Source organism: Necator americanus, chromosome II (genome assembly GCF_031761385.1).
Source record: "Necator americanus strain Aroian chromosome II, whole genome shotgun sequence".
Classification (NCBI taxonomy): domain Eukaryota; kingdom Metazoa; phylum Nematoda; class Chromadorea; order Rhabditida; family Ancylostomatidae; genus Necator; species Necator americanus.
In genome coordinates this window covers 25,879,374-25,898,755 of record NC_087372.1, presented here as the reverse complement: position 1 = coordinate 25,898,755, position 19,382 = coordinate 25,879,374, and the positions used below count along the sequence as shown (strand labels likewise).

Below are 19,382 nucleotides of genomic sequence, written 5' to 3'. Positions count from 1 at the left end.
TCTCTGATTCGTGTTCTACAACTCTGAGTAACACTCTCGGATCGCTAACAATTTTATTATCGTCGTCTGATGACTTCGTCGGACACGCGTCCAGTGATGACACTCAATTATTGAGGCCACTGGTGCGCTGCTCGAGTTCAATCCTAGAAGTTAAAGATCTAGTCGTGATGGCTCTACATCTCTGCCAACTTCTTTTTACTTGGGAATATCAGGAAGCTTGTTTCTTTTGATCTTAATTCCATTTCTGTGCCATTCAAATCTATTTCGCTACTTCATTGTCATTTTCCCCTCGTCACCGATTTCGTTTCACTATTCCGCTTTTATTATGCTCTCCATACCTATTGAAACTGATTTATAACAACTGTCGCTCATGAACTTCCATGCATACGAATCATTGATTGCCATAATTTCGGGCTGAACTTTCGAACCTCCAATACCTTTGTAAGGTGGGAACTCTAAAACCTGTCTGTCTGTTGGAATTTTCAGGCCTTCACGTTTCCTGTTTACCTTTTTTATCCTTACGTTTGAATTTTTTTCTGCAGAAATTCTGTGAAATTCGATTCCTTCTTTTTTTATTTCACATTTCGTTACCTATTATAACCTCCACATTTTCACACATATTTCCCTCTACTTTTCATTTGTTATTTGTTGAAGCTATCAGCTTATTTATTCACCTATATCACTGTATTTACTATTTACTTCATTTGATTTAATTTAATTCGAATTATTCATGCATTCAAGCTTCACTTCCATGCTTTTACGAGCCTAATTGTTACCTGCTCGCAATGGCTTTAACACAGAACTCAATCAGACATTTGAGCGCTCTGCGGACAGTTACGAGCCATATATCTTGCTGCTCACTTATATATTGAACGTTACTCAATTATTGCAAGAAGTCGAGCACACCGCAAAGGAACAGTCAGACCATCCGACTACCTAATAGAAACATGAAATCTTCGCCAACAACTCAGCGCTTATTCACGCTGAACTGCAGGGCATCGTCGAGTGTGGGACGCGACGATAGGCTTCCCAGCTGAACAAGTCGTCAAGGATAGGATGAGCCGTGACGAACAGACTGTTTCTATGCAAACTGCTGGTGAAGATCGTGAAGTTTTGGCTGAGCTTCACTCAGGGACCAAACACGCGATGATATCAGCCCGAGTCAAGCAGGTACTTCAGACACTCAAGGCACTCGAGGTGTAGAGATAATTTTTAGGGGTAGGGTTCTTGAAACAAGATGGAACGGCAGAGAACTCACCGGTGCTTCGCACGTGCATTTGCTACAAACGATATCGAAAGGGATGTGACATCTATGTGTTCGTTGAAAGCATTTATGTCTGGAGATGTCCGCCTCTGAGTAACCGAATAGAAAGGAACAGATGGCAACCAACTGATGTGATTCTTCAGTGCCAGTCTAATTTCAAATATTTTAAACCCAGTGTTCCTTGGTACATATTTCATAGATCACCATTTATCTTTTTCAAAAATGGTGCACATTTCCTGTTCCTTCTTAACCACGGTCATCAGACTGCTGGCAATCAGCCAACGGACGCGACCGTGGTGAATCGGTGTCACGTGTGTCAATTGTGTCAAGCAAATGACAGAGAAGAAAAGATAAGTCCATTGACAAACAAGTTTGCATTTTTCATAAACGTCTTTTCTGTTTTCGTGCTACAAGAAGTGGAAGTATGCGTGGTGTCAGCCGTACAGTTGTATTCAGCTGCATGCCACGAATTAACTATCGACCGATAACGGTTACGATCCGTTAGAACAGCTGACCAGCAGAATGGCGAAATTTTGAAACTCTTCCGCTCATAGCCCTCATACCATGTGATTGTACCCGTCTTATCAGGTGCAGCGGACCTTCAGGGTGAAGTCCTCTGAAATCCACTACTGTTCCACAAACGGAAAGTCTTTCCGTAGATCATTTAATGCCTTTTCCTGTGTGCTACTTTTCTCACATGACTTATTTCCGATGTGAGATTTTCTTCTCTTCACTTCTTCCGTTTTCTCATTCAATATTCTCCAAATCGCGCAGAACAGGGTCCCCGTCAATTAAGATGTTTTCGCTTGAACCGCGGGAAAAACAACAACTACTGGACTCAATCAGTACAACGGTCGATAACTGCAGATTTGAGGAAAAAATTCCTTGGAGTACGAGAAAAAATCCTTAACATTGGACAGCAAAGAAGCAAAGCAAAGAAAAGAACGATCCGTACACCTTGCTATATCATTAGCGCATATTTGCACAATACTACATATATTCAAAGATGAGGACGTCGCTTTCGAATAATCAAAAAAAAGAAGTTGGAGGTAAATATCCATGAAAATACCCGTAGTGAAAACAAGTGGCTAAAATATTGGTTTTGTAAATATTTCGGGAATTCTTTTGATCTATCAGTTTCATGATATTTCTAACAACTTCATTTGACAGGATTTCCGATTGATAATTCGATGAAGTACAATGTTTGCTTTGAGAGCAGCATTCAAAAATATTCCCGATTTTAGTTCTACCCTATAGAAGATAGGATTCATATAAGAAGATAGAAAGTAGGCAGATGGGGTAGGCCATGCTTATGTGCGCAGTACAGAGTATAACATGGGATGCAAAAAGATACCTTGATTAGCTTAATATTAATATTTATTATATATTTATTTAATAATAACTGTAGAAAAATCCTTGGAAATCAAAGTCCGGAGGAAATCATTCTCGGAAGGAAAGGTAGATTGCGGTATCTTGCAGAACATGCATTTGATTTTTTTGTATAATTAGCACCTTCAAGGACTTTACGTTCGCAATATTTCTCTTGAATTCTGGATCGATATCAGTAGAAAAAGATTGGTGCAGAAAATGCCTGTTTTGTGCTATCAGAGCTTATCCTCATTTATTGTTGGTAATTCCCGGATTGTCACTTTATATGTCATGATAGTGTTTATTTCAAACCTTCTTTTTCTGCATATGAGTTGAAATCAGGTGCCTATTTGATCTAATACTTAGCTATTGGTGCTGCTATTGTAGCTACTGGTAGTTTAATAAACTATTGGTGTGATGATAGGCAGAAGAAAATTCTAGCAATTTTCTTGGACGCGTTGAGAAAGGTTTCTGTTCTACCTACTCTAAAAATATTGCAGTGGCTCGGCCGGCTTCAGCTGGTTACTTCGGACGAATCTTGCCCCGTTTATATTACAAAAAACCTTCGCAGCATTGTCCACACCGCTGTAATATGAATGAACCCTCACGCAAAATGATGAGGAAACTCTTCGCGCATTGTCAGCAGCTCCTCGATCAAATTTGCGTTATTGACTGATCTGTGAGATGCTATCGCCGCTACATCACCAATTTTCAGCTTAAGTCAAAGGTGAAGGAAAATACTATCCCTTCACGATACTTAAAAGGCAGAAAAATTAAAACTATGTGTCGAAAAAAATTGCAGAGGCCGACAAAGCGTAGGTATAGGATTTATTGATTAGAGAGCGGATTTCAGCAGTTGAAGATGACGTACGAGAAAAGAAAATCTAAGAACGGTTGTAAAAAGAAGGCGTTAATCTAGAATTTCATTTCTACCAAACGCTGTCAGAAGAGGGAAGCACTTCTCTTTATTAGGAAACGTCCACATTCTCTGTCATTTCTTCCCTACAAGATAAAAGTGATTTGTTGCTGAGGTCCTCGCTTTTAATCGAAGAAGCACTGTAGTCCTATGATTCACAATTTATTTCGTTATATATCACGATTTCTTTTGCTTTTAACATATCGACACATAGCACGAGCAGAAACAGCATAAATAAAAATGCGATGTTTTATTTATTTTGAGAAAAAAGAACTTTTTCCTGCGAATCTATTTCTTATTTGCTGCAAATATTACGGGGTATCTGGTGATTTTAAAAGGCATAATTCGGGACTGACATCAAATTTTATTCTTTATCCTTTGATTATTAAGGCAGGTCATGCCCTCGGCATTAGATGTGTACAACTGAGTCAACGTAATGACCTCCCGTTCACCACCGCATTAACAGTTGTGCTTTTATCGCTGTCTTGTGAATGATTACTGAGAAGTCGTTGTTGGTTCTCTGCACCCACTTCAGATAAACAACGTTGCACTCTCTTTCAGTGTTCTACGTGACTTGTTCCACAAATAAGTCCTTTTTTTGTACTTGTTCAGCTTCCTCCGGATTAGTTCTCCGTTCGACACTTTGCTGCATCGCAGTCACATACGCGAGAGGAACAATCAACCTTATGCGTTCGATTCTTTGTTCTCCTGATCACGTATGATCTAGTAACTCAGAATATTCCTCATTAATGAGTAATTTTAACAGAACACTCAATCTGTCATTATTATTTATTTTAATTGTCTTCTGTCTCTCTGTTCTGTTCCGATATTTATGGACGTCTTCTACATGCTTCTTCGTTTCCTGCAATGATATTTTGTTGCGTCTGAAAATCCACCATCGTACTGATCTCGATCAAAGTAATCAAAGAGTTTCACTTCAGGCTTACTACCGCTACTGAAATTGAAGGCAGTACTCTGATAAACACCATATGAACAAAATGCCTGCTCCTCCGCTTCGAGACCGCTCCCCAAGGCTTGCGGTAAGTGCATTCTGTGGACCTTTTGTGAATCAGTACAAACCATTGGCAACTTCGCCTCTCTGTTCCACGGCGGCTTGCGAAGGGAGATCCTCCGGCGGAGATGTTTATTGAAGCCTTAGAGCTTTTAGTAATCACTGCTCAGTCATAGTAAAACTCGTTCATCCTTTAACTTCCTTAGGCCCATTCTCCGCTGCACACAAAGATATATTTGGGTTAAAACTATCGGAAGCCTGGTGCGATTGCATAAGCGATCGCGCTCAAAGAGGCGCGATAGAGCTGGCTCCATGCAGACTGCAGAAATGAATGGAGGTAGTGAGGATCCCCACTTGATTGCAACTGCTGGCTTCATTGCGCGAGCCGCTTGCGCAGCTCCACCAGGCTTCAGCTCGGTTTGATCTGACCAGCTGAAAGGATTTAAGCTTTGGGAGTTTCCTCGTTTTTCAATGGATAAAACTGATATCTCCAAGGCGATCTACCCCCTCATAGTGTCGTGAATTTCTCTCAATCGATTTGGGATGTGTTCGACCTCGATTCAATTTTGCAATGCGGCCTGGACGTTGATTTGTGGAACCTATTTATTAAATGGGCGGGTTCAGTTGGCAAGAGGTCGCAGTGCCCGCACTTTCGATGCTTCGGAACTGCCCTGGTGCCAACCAAACCTTCAATCCCTCCATGGTCGATAAATTTGTACCAGACTTGTCTGGGAGGATAAAAACACTGACGTGATACGTCGGCTTGTCACCACAAGTCATTGTGTAGACCAACACGCGTTTGAAAACCTCAACGATTATGAGTGAAAAGCGTGGACGCATCCCATGCGGATTGATACGCCAGACGCTAGAGACTTCATCCTTTTATCCTTTATTCATTAAACAGCTGTTAACCTCTCAGGAAAGGTGTGGCTAGATCTTGGCACATCGAACCATCGACTGGAGGTGGCGACCTCTTACCTACACCCACCCTCACCGATTTTGCACTATAATTCTGTATAAAATAAGGCGAGGTTAGAAGGTATTCTTTAATGGGATATTTCGAACATACGATAAACATAATAGCAAAGTTTCGCGAAAAACATCATTAATTGTGCTTGTTCAAAGAATTGAACACGTGCTTTTGCTGAAATTTACGCATTTCCCTTTGTAATCCTGAAAAAGTGATCCGGAAGTGTGTGCCTGTTGTGCAGTAAACCTGCTCTTTCACAGAAAGTATGGCGTCAGTGCAGAACTCATTCATTCCTATTAGGATTAAAAAAACGCTAACGGTACGAACAAATCACTTCCTGCGCTTTTGCCGGCGCCTGTGCACGCCGTCTCCCTCTGGAAGAACTCATTTCGGCACCAACTGATTTGCTACCATGTTACGCCTACTCACGCATGTACGTCTATGCGCTTTTGTCGCAACCTATCTCTCCTCTAAATAACAGTTCAGGACTCGCATCCAATATTTTTGTCTTTGGAACGATAAACAACACCATCGGTACCTTTTTATGACTGTGTTCTGCAGTGTTATTCAGTTCTCTTTCCGACCCAAAGTCGGTGCAATGGTACATACTTCATTGCAAGACTGCTTCATTGCAAGACTCGTCAGATAAACACTTCTGATGCTACAACGAGTGGGTGTATATATATTCGCTGCATAATACTTTTGCTTTTGAATAAATTTATCCGCGGACAAACTTTCATTGGATAGCAGTACATCCAGCTCAAGCCCATTTATCCGCTAGATCGAGTTTTTCAATTTGGATGAATGATGGGGCCCACGGTGGAGATACACACTGTTATCACATGCATTCGAACTCGATATCCTAGCTATAAATCCGAATAATTGATGTAATATAATAAACAGTGATTAGTGTAGAGGTGAGTAATTAAGTGCAAGTAATGTAATACAATCTAAGTTCGCAAATCGAAGTGAATGAGTGGTCGGGCTGTGAAGCGCAATTTAGGATGTCATAATTGAACGTTACTTTAACGTGAAAATTAGCATTTTTTATTTCGAAATGTAAAGCCGTTAATATCCACAAATTTCATCTGCGATTTGTAGGGTCCCAGAATATTTTAGAAGTGACTCTGGGTAAACTAAGTCTTCAACTTCATTTTCAGAAGAAGAGCAATGCCTGGGGTAGATAGAATTTAATTGGCAGAGACGTTCAGGGAAATTTCCGATTTTGCGCTGGGCGCAGTAATAGACTTGGTCCAGGGCTAAATTCTTCTTTACGGCTAATCCACCAAAAGCACTAATTTCTCCCTATAAATTTAGAAATAAGCGGCATCAGCAGCATCGAGCCACGAGTTTTGTGTGAGCAACGGAGAGAACCATTTGGATATTTGAATTGTGTGGTGAATAACCCTGAGAGCAGAATATTTCGAACACTTTTTATTTTGCTGCGCCTGGAAGAGCTGGAAAAATTTGGATTATTTACATGCAAATGAAAGGCAGCGATTTTGAAGAGCATTTCACAGTTTTGACTTGCTTGATTTTCGCGTCTTATTCGAACAACATGTTCAATTTCAACTCGTGGATATGTTTCAAATCCTGGTTATTCGTACTCAATCCACTTTCTTTTTTTTTTATTTCTCTCAGCTCGATAAAGGAAGAAAAATTACCCATGAAAAAACCGTCATGGTCTCTTTTTTGCAACTAGGTGGAGAATCCTTCGATAACCTGCAAGTGTAAATATTCTTCCAGCAAGGATTTTCCTGATCTCTTTTTTTTCAGTGCCTTAGAACAAAGCCAGAGAAACTTTTATCTGAGTGCTAGATCTTAATCGTAGGGCGGCGGGTGTAGCTAAGTTGTGCGCGGTCCTCACACCGCCAATGAGGTCGACGGTCCTACAGCGCCCATGCCCAATCAGATATTTTATTATAGCTGGGGTTGATAATTTGGTACCATACTTGTTCGGAATATGAAAACTGGCTCGATACATCGATTGGCTTCCGCAATCCGTTGTAATGAATTCACAAGAGACTACGACTCTGAATAAAAGCGCACGCTTTGACGGAACTCAAGAAGGGTTGTTCTCCGCTAGGCACTTTATTCTACCGTCTTTTTCATCTCAAAATTAGGACAAACCGTACAAGAACTGTCCGCAAGGAGCTGTTGAGGATATCCGACCCCATTGTCCTGGTAGGATTGCTCACTCAACAGTTTGAAGTGCAACAAGAAGATATTTCAACTCTGCTTTCAGTTTCTTCAGGAAGACTGGAGTTTAAGGTTTTAAGTTTTGGAGTTGTTCTGATGTTTTAGCACTACAAAAAACACCGTTGATTTTCAATCTTTTATTTTTAATTCTGGGATTTTTCGTTTTATCATGCACGTAAGTTAGCGATCTTCGAAGAATTAATGCTACGACATATGTATTTAAATATCAGAAATACTGCACCCCAAACAAGCAGTAGCATGTTTTCTAGCATAAAAAACAGATTTAATTTCTTTTCAATTAAATCCACCAAAGTTGCACGATGTTTCGTCGATATTTCAAATCAATAATTTGCCACGACACTAACACAAGATGTTGGGAGCATCACAAATCTATGTAGCTGAAAATACATTCTGCAAGTTGCAAAAGATTTCTTGTGTCGTCAGTGATTCCACGAATAGTAACGATATTAATGAAGCTAGAAGAATTTAATGAAGATGCTAAAAATACTCGAGTCAACTGACAGCAATGAAACATTGCAGAGGCTACGGACATTTTTCAGAATTTTTGCACAATTTTTGCCACTTCAAAACTAATCCTTCAAAGCAACTAATCCTTCTTGCTTTTCTTAGTTCAAGGGAAGTGAGAACAGCAGTGAAATATTCTTCGATCCGAGGGTGATGTAAGGTACAATGGTTTTTGTTTTTGGCTCGCGAAATCCGAGCGTGGATGAAAGCTCTTTTTAGAACGTGTCGTTATCCCTGTTCCCTTATTTTTCCGTTCTTATTAAGTATTATTATTATCATGTCCTCATTATTCATACCTTGCCGCATTTCCACACTCATCTCCTCTTCTAACGATGTGGCTGCTTTCAAATAAGCAGGGGGACACACGCACATCGAAGAGAAGAAAGCTGGCTCAAGATCTGAAAAGTGAAGTGAGCTGCCAATACAAAGAGAAACAAGACTTCTTCTAAAAGACAAAAACGAAAACGTTGCCGATTTAGAAATCCTGCATGGGTAATGTTCCAGCATTTAGTCAAAGTTCCATTTCCGAAGTAGTTTGAAATTTTACCCTTTTTTTCGCTAAGCTCTCTGCATGGAAATCTCTATTTTTTCCAAAAAAAGGAATCAAGCACATTTCCACTCAGAATTTTGCGTGATCTTTCTTTTTTTCTTGGATATTTGCGAAGTGAGTTTTAAAAATGCGAGTCGGATGAGTGCGACGCGTGTGCCGCAGCGCGTTTCGAAGGTTCACCGCGCGAACATATCTGTCGCAATATGTTTGTTTCCGTTGCGTAACTAACGCATCCGAACCTGAAGGGATACTTCTACTTACCGCTTGCGTTCTTTCACATGCTTACTTCTTATATTTATGAACTTCAATAATTTTTTCCCTTAAGGTGAATCGTTTCTGCTTCAATATTTTGGTGTTTGAAAATTGATCTCTACCGAATTCTTTTTTAGACACTTAAATTTCTTCTGCGATTGCACTTTTCTGCTCCTAAAAGTGCTTTAAAAGTGCTTAACGTTTTGCATGGATTCTGGGAATGTCTGTGCATTTCTTACCAGATTTAAATATTCATAGCATTTCAGATGACTTGCCATCGAACGGTGCTTAACAAACAAATGTGACTTTTTGCAAGCAAATAGATCTTGCTAGGTTCTGGAAAGAAATTATTTCCGTTCCATTAGTTTCATATTGTTACGCAAGAGGGTTGAATAGCGTCGGAAAAAGGAAAAATGGAGGGAAATGATCAGATATGAGGACAACAAGTTACGGGAAGTTCCTTTTTAAAATATTCATAAGTAACGAACTACGGACGTTGGTTACCTCTTCTGTTGTAACTGGTTATTTCGAAAAAGTGGTGCTTATTTACGATTCACTGTGAGTGATTTTACTCTTTATGCTCTGTTTTGTTGAAGATTCGTTTCATTCCACGCTCATTTTGATTTATAGAGGGTTTGCCATAACGTATAGGCTGGTTACACGTTCTTAAACCTCAAAAGATTCTGAATTGAACGTGAACTTTATCCTTCACGGAGGTTGCCAAGTGCGTAGAAATGATAATAAAAATCATCGGGATCTATTTATACTAACATCGTTACCCTCGAAACGGCAGTTTTTGTTGTATTTTTAGTTTGTGTTATATTCGTGTGATGCGGTTGTGAATAGAGCGTAAACGTTTTGACCTTGGATAACTTTTCCGAGTTTTACGATGTTACCATGATTGCATAACAGAAAGAATGTAGGCTGGATCACAACAAACCAGTTCGAATTCCACATGATCTCTTTTTTTTCTCTCTTTTTTTTCGAAATCTTTAAAGTTGGGATTTCAAGGAAGAACCTCAAGAATAGTGCAAGGGCTAGGGCTATTTCACGTTTATCATGGTTAAAGTGGACAGCTCTCCTCACAAATCCGGAAATTCGATGCCATATCTCATCCACTCTCAATACCCGTGCACGAACCATGAGGAAAAAATGAGTTATGCGCCCTCAGAAAAAGTCGAGAGAAATTTTCTCCAACATTACCTACAAGGCGAGGTCGTGGCGCAGTCGGCTAGAGGTCCGTTGTAGCCACACGGTCGAGGGTTTGAAATCGTCCTAGTGCAGAACAAGCCTTTCATTCCTCTGGGTCAAAAAATTGGTGCCGGACTTGTCTGGGAGGATAAAAACACTGACTTGATCATCGGCTGACCCCCGCAAGTCATTGTATAGGCCAACACGCGTTCCAAAACCTCAACGAATACGAATTCGGGTAAAACGCGTTGGCGCGTCCCAAGTGGATTGATACTGCAGTGACTTCATCCTTTATCTTTTTTTACCTATAAGAAAGTTAATAACAAGCTTGGAAGAAAAATTGTGCGTCTTCAGAGTAATAGCCGTAAAATGCACCCCCTTAATCCGTTTCTCAGTAGCGATAGCGATACCTGAATGTGAGTAATTACTACCGCTTCAATTAAATTGCAAGAAGTAGAGCCGTTGTACCTGCTACTGCGTATCACACCTCCTCCGATACCTCTTATATCTCAAGTAGAGGAACCTCGATTCCCTTAAATTCTCTGAGGTGTAATTTGTACTTTTGATCAAGCATTGAGCATTCTTAAACAAAATGAACATTCCATACAGAACATTTTCCCCTTACAACCAACTCATTGCTACTTCTCCTACATATATTTATCCAGGTTCGATGATAACATATGCAAACATTGCTATTCATGTCCCAGATATGACATTTCTTCCAGAATAACGAGTAGGAAATCGTAGTCGTGGTGCGCGATCCTCGGTTTTTTTGATTCATCTTAGCGTTCTAATTTTACGAATCCTATGAGAATCGTTGAAGGCGTTTAGGGATGCGCTCGTCTTTACTTTGCTATGAGTCAAAGGAAAAAAAAACTCTTTCAATCATACTTCAGTCATTTTTTTTGTAAGCACCCTTGTCTAACTGAATATCTGGTATTTCTACTAACTACAAAAATGTAACTTCAAAGTATTGATCGCTTTCCTGAGCATCTAAAGCTTGAGTTTCTTTCGAATCCCACCTTTGAACTGCTTCAATGACATGAATGAGTTTCGTTACCATTAGTACAATCCTTCGGGAAGAATGTTTACAAGAAGACAATCAATAAAAAAAAACTCGTTAACGGTATAAGGAATTGTGTAACGTAACGAGTAAGGAACAGCTTATTAAGAAGTTCCATAGGTGCTTTTACTCTCTTCGTGACCCTATTCACAAGACCTATATGATACATTACGTATTTTCTAAGTAAAACGATAATCGTGGAGTATCTGGGCCGTATACCCTCTTAATATCACCTCAACATCAGCGTTTTGGTCAACCGTCCCTATCAGAAGGAGCTTAGGTCGACTGAGTCGCGGCAGACGCATTACGGTCGCACAGATAAGTGGTGACTGTTAAGCAGTAGCAACAGTACCATCAAGTACTCACTATGGATCCTCGCTACTGTGTGGTTTTCTCCTCTTTCTTCGCATTTCCATGGCGGTTTATTTTATTTTTTTTTCAAAAATATTTTTAGTCCTCCTACATTTGCTAGAGTTTTGATCATGTCTCAATGTCTTTTAATGCTCTCGATCTCATCAGCTAAAAAGAAAGTGAAAATACTTTCAGAAAATATGATAAGACTCGCTCTTTAAAGTGAATATATGAGATTGTTTTATTTATTGTGAATCTGAAGCATCAACGCTCTCTTTTACTTATCGCTAGTTTCAGAAATTTCAGCTTTATTTTCTTCAGTATAAAAAAAACCATAATTTGAGGCTTATCTTTTTAGAATTCCTATGTGACATAACCTTATTTAATAGAGTGATTGAAAGAGAGTTAGAGGCTTCAATTCTATTATGTATTATTGAATATGAATGAAGTGAGAGAAAGAACTTTAAAACTCCAGAGAAAAACTGTAAATGAGGATCGCTCGCATCCATTATCCACTGCACCCGTTCTCCTGCATTGTATGTGAAGGTTTTCCTAGACGATAATAAGAAATTATGAGAATTTTTTTTTTGCTATATCGTCTTGCCGCTTTTTCTTATCGTACATACTTATTATGATAATTTATTAATGAGTGTTTTTTTTACCTTAATATCTTGAACTTTGAAATGAAACATTTGAGTATCACGTGATATTCGGAGGAAATGTTAGATAGAAGGTTTTGTGTCGTCTAAGGTGGAAAAAGCAGAGAATGCTCATCACTAGCCCCGCAAGTAGCTGTATAGGCCACTTACACGTTCGTAAATCTCAAAGAATTCTGAATTGAAGGGAACGTGGGGGCGCATCCCAAGCGGATTGGTTAACGCCAGAAACTTTATCCTCTTATTCTTTTGGCCTTTGTCAATCCCGCCTACCCATGGTGGAAAAAAGATCTTTTTCTCGATTGTACGTCCGATTGCAATTCCAAAGTTCACTTTCTAACCGCGAATTTGCTATTCAGTGCATGCAAAGCTTTTTTACTTTTTTTTTAGACTGAAATGAGAAGATCGAGAATCAGTGAAGGAGGCTCTCCGACAGGACCACGTGCAGAGAAAGGTGCGATCTAAACACAGTAATTTTGCTATCTGTAGTCGACGCCGAACGGGTTCAGCTGTGTTGACGCAACGCGTTCCCTTCCTCTGGTAGATACATGCTATCTCCTTGCTACAACGGAATACAACCGAAGAAGCGTCAAACATACTCGGCTGAACACGTTCGCGCCGACTATAACCTTGGGTAACCTCTTCTTCATCGGAATTAGTGACAACCGCGAAGACTGCTAGCAGTGTGACATGATTTTTGACGGTATTGATTGCCTCAACGACACAGTTCGTGGTTTTGGTCAATCGATATCTAAGAAAATGAAAACGCCATCGTCAATCGTTCGCTGTCTTCAGTGAAATTATGGTCGCAGTGGATTAATGTCTATCTCTAACTTTTGCTCCCGCATTTTTTTAAAGGCAGCGCATCACGAAATTGACGATTAAGACTCTTAGAAAATAAGAAAGTGCAGATAGGCAATAAAAATTAGTAGCTTCCAATCACATCAGCCAACAAGATCCCCTCATAAAATTAATAGATACAACACCGGCAGTTCGGCAAGTCTGGCTCACCCAGCTGAACCGGTGAGTAGAAAAGGAAGCACTAATATTGTGGGATAGATAAAGAAATAAAGGGGAATAGCAACAGTGCAGAGAATGTTCAAACTAAATATCAAAGGAACTGCGCATAGGAACTGCGCGTTAGAACGCATTAGACTGATCTCTGCTAGGGAAGTAGAAGCAAATAGAAGAAACTTCAAAAGAAGAACAAATCAAGCTATTAGTTACGTAAATAATAAAGCAAAATACAACACCGAAACAAAGGCACCGAAAGGTCAAATGTAGACGAAATCGAAGGGAAGCCTAGAAAATCGAAAGCAGGGAGTAGGCGATCTTGCTTAGGATGACGAACTGACATTATTGCTGAGGAAGATGAGGAGATGAGCTATTCATTGGAAGAAGCTGAAAAAGGAAGCAGGAATCTACGGAATTTCGAGATTAAAAAGTTGAAATAAATCAACTTGACTCAGCCTTCGTTTAAAAATCCTGGTGCTTTCGGCCATGAGCACATGTAGGGGAAGAAGACGGAACCATTTGGCGGTACGAACGAAGAACGAGTGTGAGAGGTGTGGAAATTTTTGCCAAGGTCTCTGTTATAAATTCCAAACCCCCCCCCCCCTATTCTACTGCTAGGTCTAAACATCCAGTATTTCCTGGGAGACAGTTTAGTTTCGTTTCGGAGGATTCGAAAGGAAAATATTAATCAGAGATTACTCTTCTGTAAAACGAGGGTTTTAATGCTAATGCATTCATTCGATCAGCGTAGTTGGGTATGTTTTGGTACTCATAACCAATTCTAGTGAAAACTAGCCTCGTGAAGGTTTTTTGGACTTTCTCAATCTTAGTAATGTATCTTTTAGTATAGGGACTCCAAATCTGAGAGCAGTATTCCAAATGAGGTAAAACAAAAGTTTTATATTGCAACGTAAGGATTTTAGGATCATTGCAGCGAATATTGCGAAGGATTGTGAATAGAACCGTGAACGCTCTTTTAAAGATATAATCAATAGAATTGGAGGTATAGATTGCGAATATTAGTGTGCCCACGCTCTATTTCCCTCTATGGTTCTGAAACACGGCGTAGGAATCTCTTGGCTTCCTACGAGGTGGGTTAGAACGCATCCCTTTGTATACGCTCCGCTCCCTCCCCATCCTATTCATTTGTTTCACTTGAACAGGCTGGTGAGTAGACCTCATTGATCTTCGACCACTCGCTCGTGGATCCGGCGCGAACGCTTTCGTTCACCTCGCAGGAACGGAGCCCCTTTCCCACACTCTTTATCACGACGATCGAGGTAATCGAACAGAGCCACATTCATGTTCGTAGTCTTCAGTCCGAACTCTATGTTTTCCGGCAGGTTTAAGCACTTCATCAATTTCGTGATGCGATGCCTTTAAGACAAGCTGCATTCAATTTTCCTTCTTGAAGGTTTTTTTAAATGTCAAGGAAAAGCACTCTGCCGTTTGGCAGAGTCTGTGCAGTGGAGGTCGGAATCATGAAAAATTCCTTAATAGTCGCAACATGTGCGTATATTGAAAATATCTTCTGGCCTTGCCAAATACATCGAAATCTGCTGTAAACTCCCGGAATTCCATTACAGAGATCAGGTGTAAAAACTACTCCGAAATACAGCCCACTTTTTTCTTTTACCGTTCCGCTTTTTTACACCACAAGCACATCGTCGTACATGTCGTCATACCACAAAGGGATCGATAATGCCGCTTAAAGCCAGTATCCCAGGAACGTAATGTGGTGAGGGTATCCGGAGGAAAAGCCAGAGATGAGGTTGTAGACAGTGGATGAGACGTTGTGGAAGACGCCGTTTTCCCCTACGATTTGAGTTGCAACGCGGCACCCTTGTACACGCTCGGATTCGGGGGTGCGGTCGAAGTTCAATGATGTCCTTCTTACCAGCCTATTTAAGTGGAACCAATGAATAGGCTGCTGAGAGTTCTAACGTACCTCGTTGGGACTAAAACAATTCTCACGCTATTTTTTACGACGATTATGGTAAGATGAGAGGGATAACGTTGGGGTCCGCAATCGTCGACGTCATCTCTAGCTTTTCCTCCGGATTCTTGCTTTCTTTCTTTTTTTTTAATTTCTTGCTGCCTTTCAAAGGCCCATGTTGTCGAAAAAGTTGACATTTGGCGATTCTGTATTCCAAGAGGAAGTCAGTGTTTTCCGTCGTTACCGCTCACTTTCGGTTCAGGAACAAAGGGAACCAGCAAGGCAGCCAAAAAAAAAACGTGATACAGACTCCCCTCTAGTTAGATTACTTCAGACCACGCAGCTCTTAAAAGGGCAAGAATTTAATTCGGCGATCCGGTCCTTCTTCCTTGCGTTCGCTGTCAGTTCATTTGGAGTGCGCTTTTTCAGTTAATTTGATTCTGCTTTCAAACTTTGCAATTCTGCAGTTGGGTTGTGCTAGGAAGATGCTACCGTCAAGTTCACTGGAATTCCATATGATTTGCGAAAGTTCTTTGTTTTAATTTGCAACAGTTCAATTCGCGACCTTGAATCTACTTCAGTCGTGCACCTGAGATCAAAAGTTGAAATCACGAGAGATCGAGATCCTCAATCCTCGTTGTTACGTTTCATGTTCAGCGGTGGGTGAAGGCTTGAGGTGCGTCAGCTCAGAAGAATACATGCGAAGGAGAAGAAAAGGCTCAAATTGGTTTCGTCTTTCAAAGCCGCAACTATCGCATACTTTTTACTCGGATGGCGTATCGGTTCGCGCCCGCGCACACCAAACACTCGCGATTTGCTCACAATTTCCAGTTCATGGTTCTTTCTGCACGGCCTACTAATTAGAGGGCATCGTGCTCGTCTATTCTATTCAGGATGCATGCATATTTCGTCCAGAATTTAAGTGCTCATCTCCATTTTGATAGACTTTTTTCTGGTGAAGGAATTAGGCGCATAAAAGCATGTGCTTGCAAGATACTGTTATGGAAATTTGATGCTGTTTATCAAGACACAAGTCAAAAATTGTAGCGTGGATAGGATTAATTGTCTTCTCTCCGGCATCAACACGGTTTCCTTGAAAACAATATAGAAAATTTACATTTTCGTAATGTGATGTCTTTATACTATCATGGAAAATTTTATGATTTTGTTGAAAATTAGTTTATTAAATTACATTGATATATTTCTCACATCTACTTGACTTGAATTCTACATCACTTTCCTATCAGTTTTAAAATTATCGTTAGTCCTGCTGTTTCATCTTCTTTTAAAAGATGTATCTTTCGGTTTATAGCTGCCTGTCTTGCAACAGCGTCTAATTATCCCTATAAAACTATTTTCATCCTACCCGACAAAAAAAATCTGTTGCGAATTACTGGCATAACTGGAGATTTCCTGTGGGATAGCTCCTTCATGTCCTACTGTAGATTGTGACATCTGGGAACAATCCCATCGTTTATCGAGAGTTTGGACTAAAATCAGTATGCTATAAGTCCGCGCAACATGCTTTGACGTACAATATTAACTTTACCTCTTGCTATTCCCTTATATAACTTCGAGAGGGAGGGTGGAAAATATTCAATGTATACGTAGACGTAGTGAGTTCCGTCGCAACAGTTCTTCTCACATCTCCTCTTCACTCAGCTGCGTCACAGAAGGCGCATTGCGTTCCTCCGGTTGAAGAGGTCAACACTGAAAAAAGTAAGGAAAGGTAGAAACGATTATTTCGACATCCAGTGCTCAACCAACTTCTTCTGGCAGTGAGGCAGTGGATCTCCGAGATTTTGCTGCATCCAGTATATCACTTCAATTCGCATGATTTTTCAGAAGCAAAGTTACATTGTTTCCGCAGGCTGATGGATAGAAAGCCCGACTATTCTGCTGGATGTAACATATGCAGCCAGCCATTTATCTTTCACCATGCTGCTAGTTAATTGCTGACCGTCTAAGCTTCTCCGCCTTACACTTCCAAACAAGTGCAGGCCATTTTTCAACATTTTCCCCAGAATTCTACTCGTTTTATGTTTAATTCTGCAAAGTGGAGGTTTATTTCAGATTGGCGGAACATCGAATACGGTACTTTTAAATTAGACTACGAAATGGTTTCTATTTCAAGTTTTTTTTAAGACTGCCCTTTTGTGTTGTTTTAAATAATTGGATACTACCATTGAAGTAAGTAAATTTTGTGGTTCGTATAAAATTCTCATTATGGGATCATTCTTACTTGGCAATTTGGCACTGTAGTCCTAACAAATGTTTTTACGAAGCACTTCGTGAAAACGTATTTTCCTACTTTCTGTCTGCAACAGAGCGAACAATTTTGAGTTGAAGGTTCTATTGTTCGTATACAAAGTGATTATTACTCATTACTCCATCAGAACGCACGCAACTGTTGTCGAGCACGTTGACGGAGCGTGAGCTCCTCATAAGCTGCTCTCGCCACCTTTTCCTAATGGTGCGGTCTCAGACGAGTTTTGCGCAGTGCAAGGAGGTCACCATCACATCTTCACGGTCGATGGTTCGATACCGCTCAAGGTCAACCAACCATTTCATAAGTCTGGTACCGGACCTTTCTGGAAGAACAAAGACAAAGAGTTGATTTATCGACTGGACGACTCACCGCCTGCAATTCCATGCCTACATACACGTTCATAAACCTCTTCCGATTCTGAATCTATGTCAAATGCGTGTTGAGGCATCTCGAAACGATGGATCGGAGTAAATTTATCGTCCACTCCGATTAAGCAATTAATTTCCCGCGTCTATCCTTCTTCTGCGTCACCGTTGCACTTTCGGATGTGCACATAAAAGATCGTTTCTGAATTGCTTCCTCGAACTCAATTATCACTTTCTTCACCACTCTCTTTTTTTGCTTCACTAAAATATTTTTTTGAACTAAAATCATGACTGATTAACGTATCATCCATGCAAATTCGTTATTCATTACTCGTTACATTTTTCGTTAGAACTAGAATTCTGCTGTCCATAGGGCAAAGTAAAATTATTTTCACCCTACTAGCGAGACAAACTGCATTAATGTACCCTGTTGGCAGAAACGTATATGTTTGTCATATTCTGGAAAATTATCTCATATTTGTTGCACAAATCTTCTAGGATGTTCTTCTCTCAGAAATGACTTCTACTAATGGTTTTGAATGTCAGTATAAAACACGACATAAAGATTTCTGTGCAAATACGGTACATGTACTATACGTTTGAATTGTCTCTCAAATTATTGCCAGATTTTGTCTGGTGGTTGCATTAAGCACTGTTCACTAATGTATTAATGTATTTTGCACTGTCGCCTCTATAATTTAGTTCAGTGAAGGCAGTCGTAGCGCAATCAGTTAATGGTTCCGCCGTTTGCGCACGATCGAATGTTCGAATCCGCCCAAGTGCAAGCCAGACCTTCTATCTCTTCGGGATCACCAGATCGGTACCAGACACCGTCTGAGAAGATAAAAACGCTGACTTGACACATCGGCTCTCCCACGCAATTCAATCTTTAGGCTAGTGACCCGTTCGTAAACCGCAAACGATTTCAAGCCGAAGTAAACGCGTTGGTGCATCCCAAGCGGGCTGATTAATGACAAACACTTTATCCTTTGTCGGGTGCATTTTTCAATTTTTTTTTGAATTAATATTGGTGAAATATGATGTTTTTAAGTTTTTTCTTCGTATAAATAACTAGAACCTCATAACCCCACATTCTATGTACATAGCTGAGAACTAATACTATTGTAATCGATAATGGGGGGGGGGGAAATACAAAAATAGGTTTTTTTCTTATTGTGTAAGGTTGAATGTCAATGCCTTAATGGAACCTTGAAAGTTCAGTTAGGTCCGAAAATCTTTCCAAGGCACTCGTATATACAGCATTCCCACGAAGTGACTTTACGGTGCAAAAAAGAAAGGAAAAAAGATCCTGAAGACTAGCCCAAAAATTAGGCTCCAACAACAATTATAGAGTTTTTGCGCGATAAATATGAAATATGTGGTGCTTACTCAAAGTCGCTTAGTCGAATATTTTCACCCCGCTGCGCATCCGCTCTTCTCTGCTAAGCACAAACCCTCTCCTCTCCCCAACCTCCCAAAGT

General features: G+C 40.2%; 1 protein-coding gene across 3 annotated transcripts in view; it reads left to right on the top strand.

Moving 5' to 3' along the window:
- Positions 1–4,537: 4,537 nt before the first annotated feature.
- The window catches only part of RB195_019477 (uncharacterized protein), a gene marked incomplete at both ends in the record, with an annotated part of 72,996 nt that continues 58,151 nt past the window's right edge, over positions 4,538–19,382 (top strand). The window contains 3 exons of one of the 3 annotated variants that reach the window (XM_064187335.1): positions 7,540–7,601; positions 7,654–7,801; positions 12,708–12,771. In XM_064187335.1, coding sequence (XP_064043213.1) covers positions 7,540–7,601; positions 7,654–7,801; positions 12,708–12,771 — 274 coding nt within the window. Of the gene's footprint in view, positions 4,589–7,539; positions 7,602–7,653; positions 7,802–12,707; positions 12,772–19,382 lie in introns of those variants that run through there. The other 2 variants (XM_064187333.1, XM_064187331.1) reach the window with 2 other exon arrangements.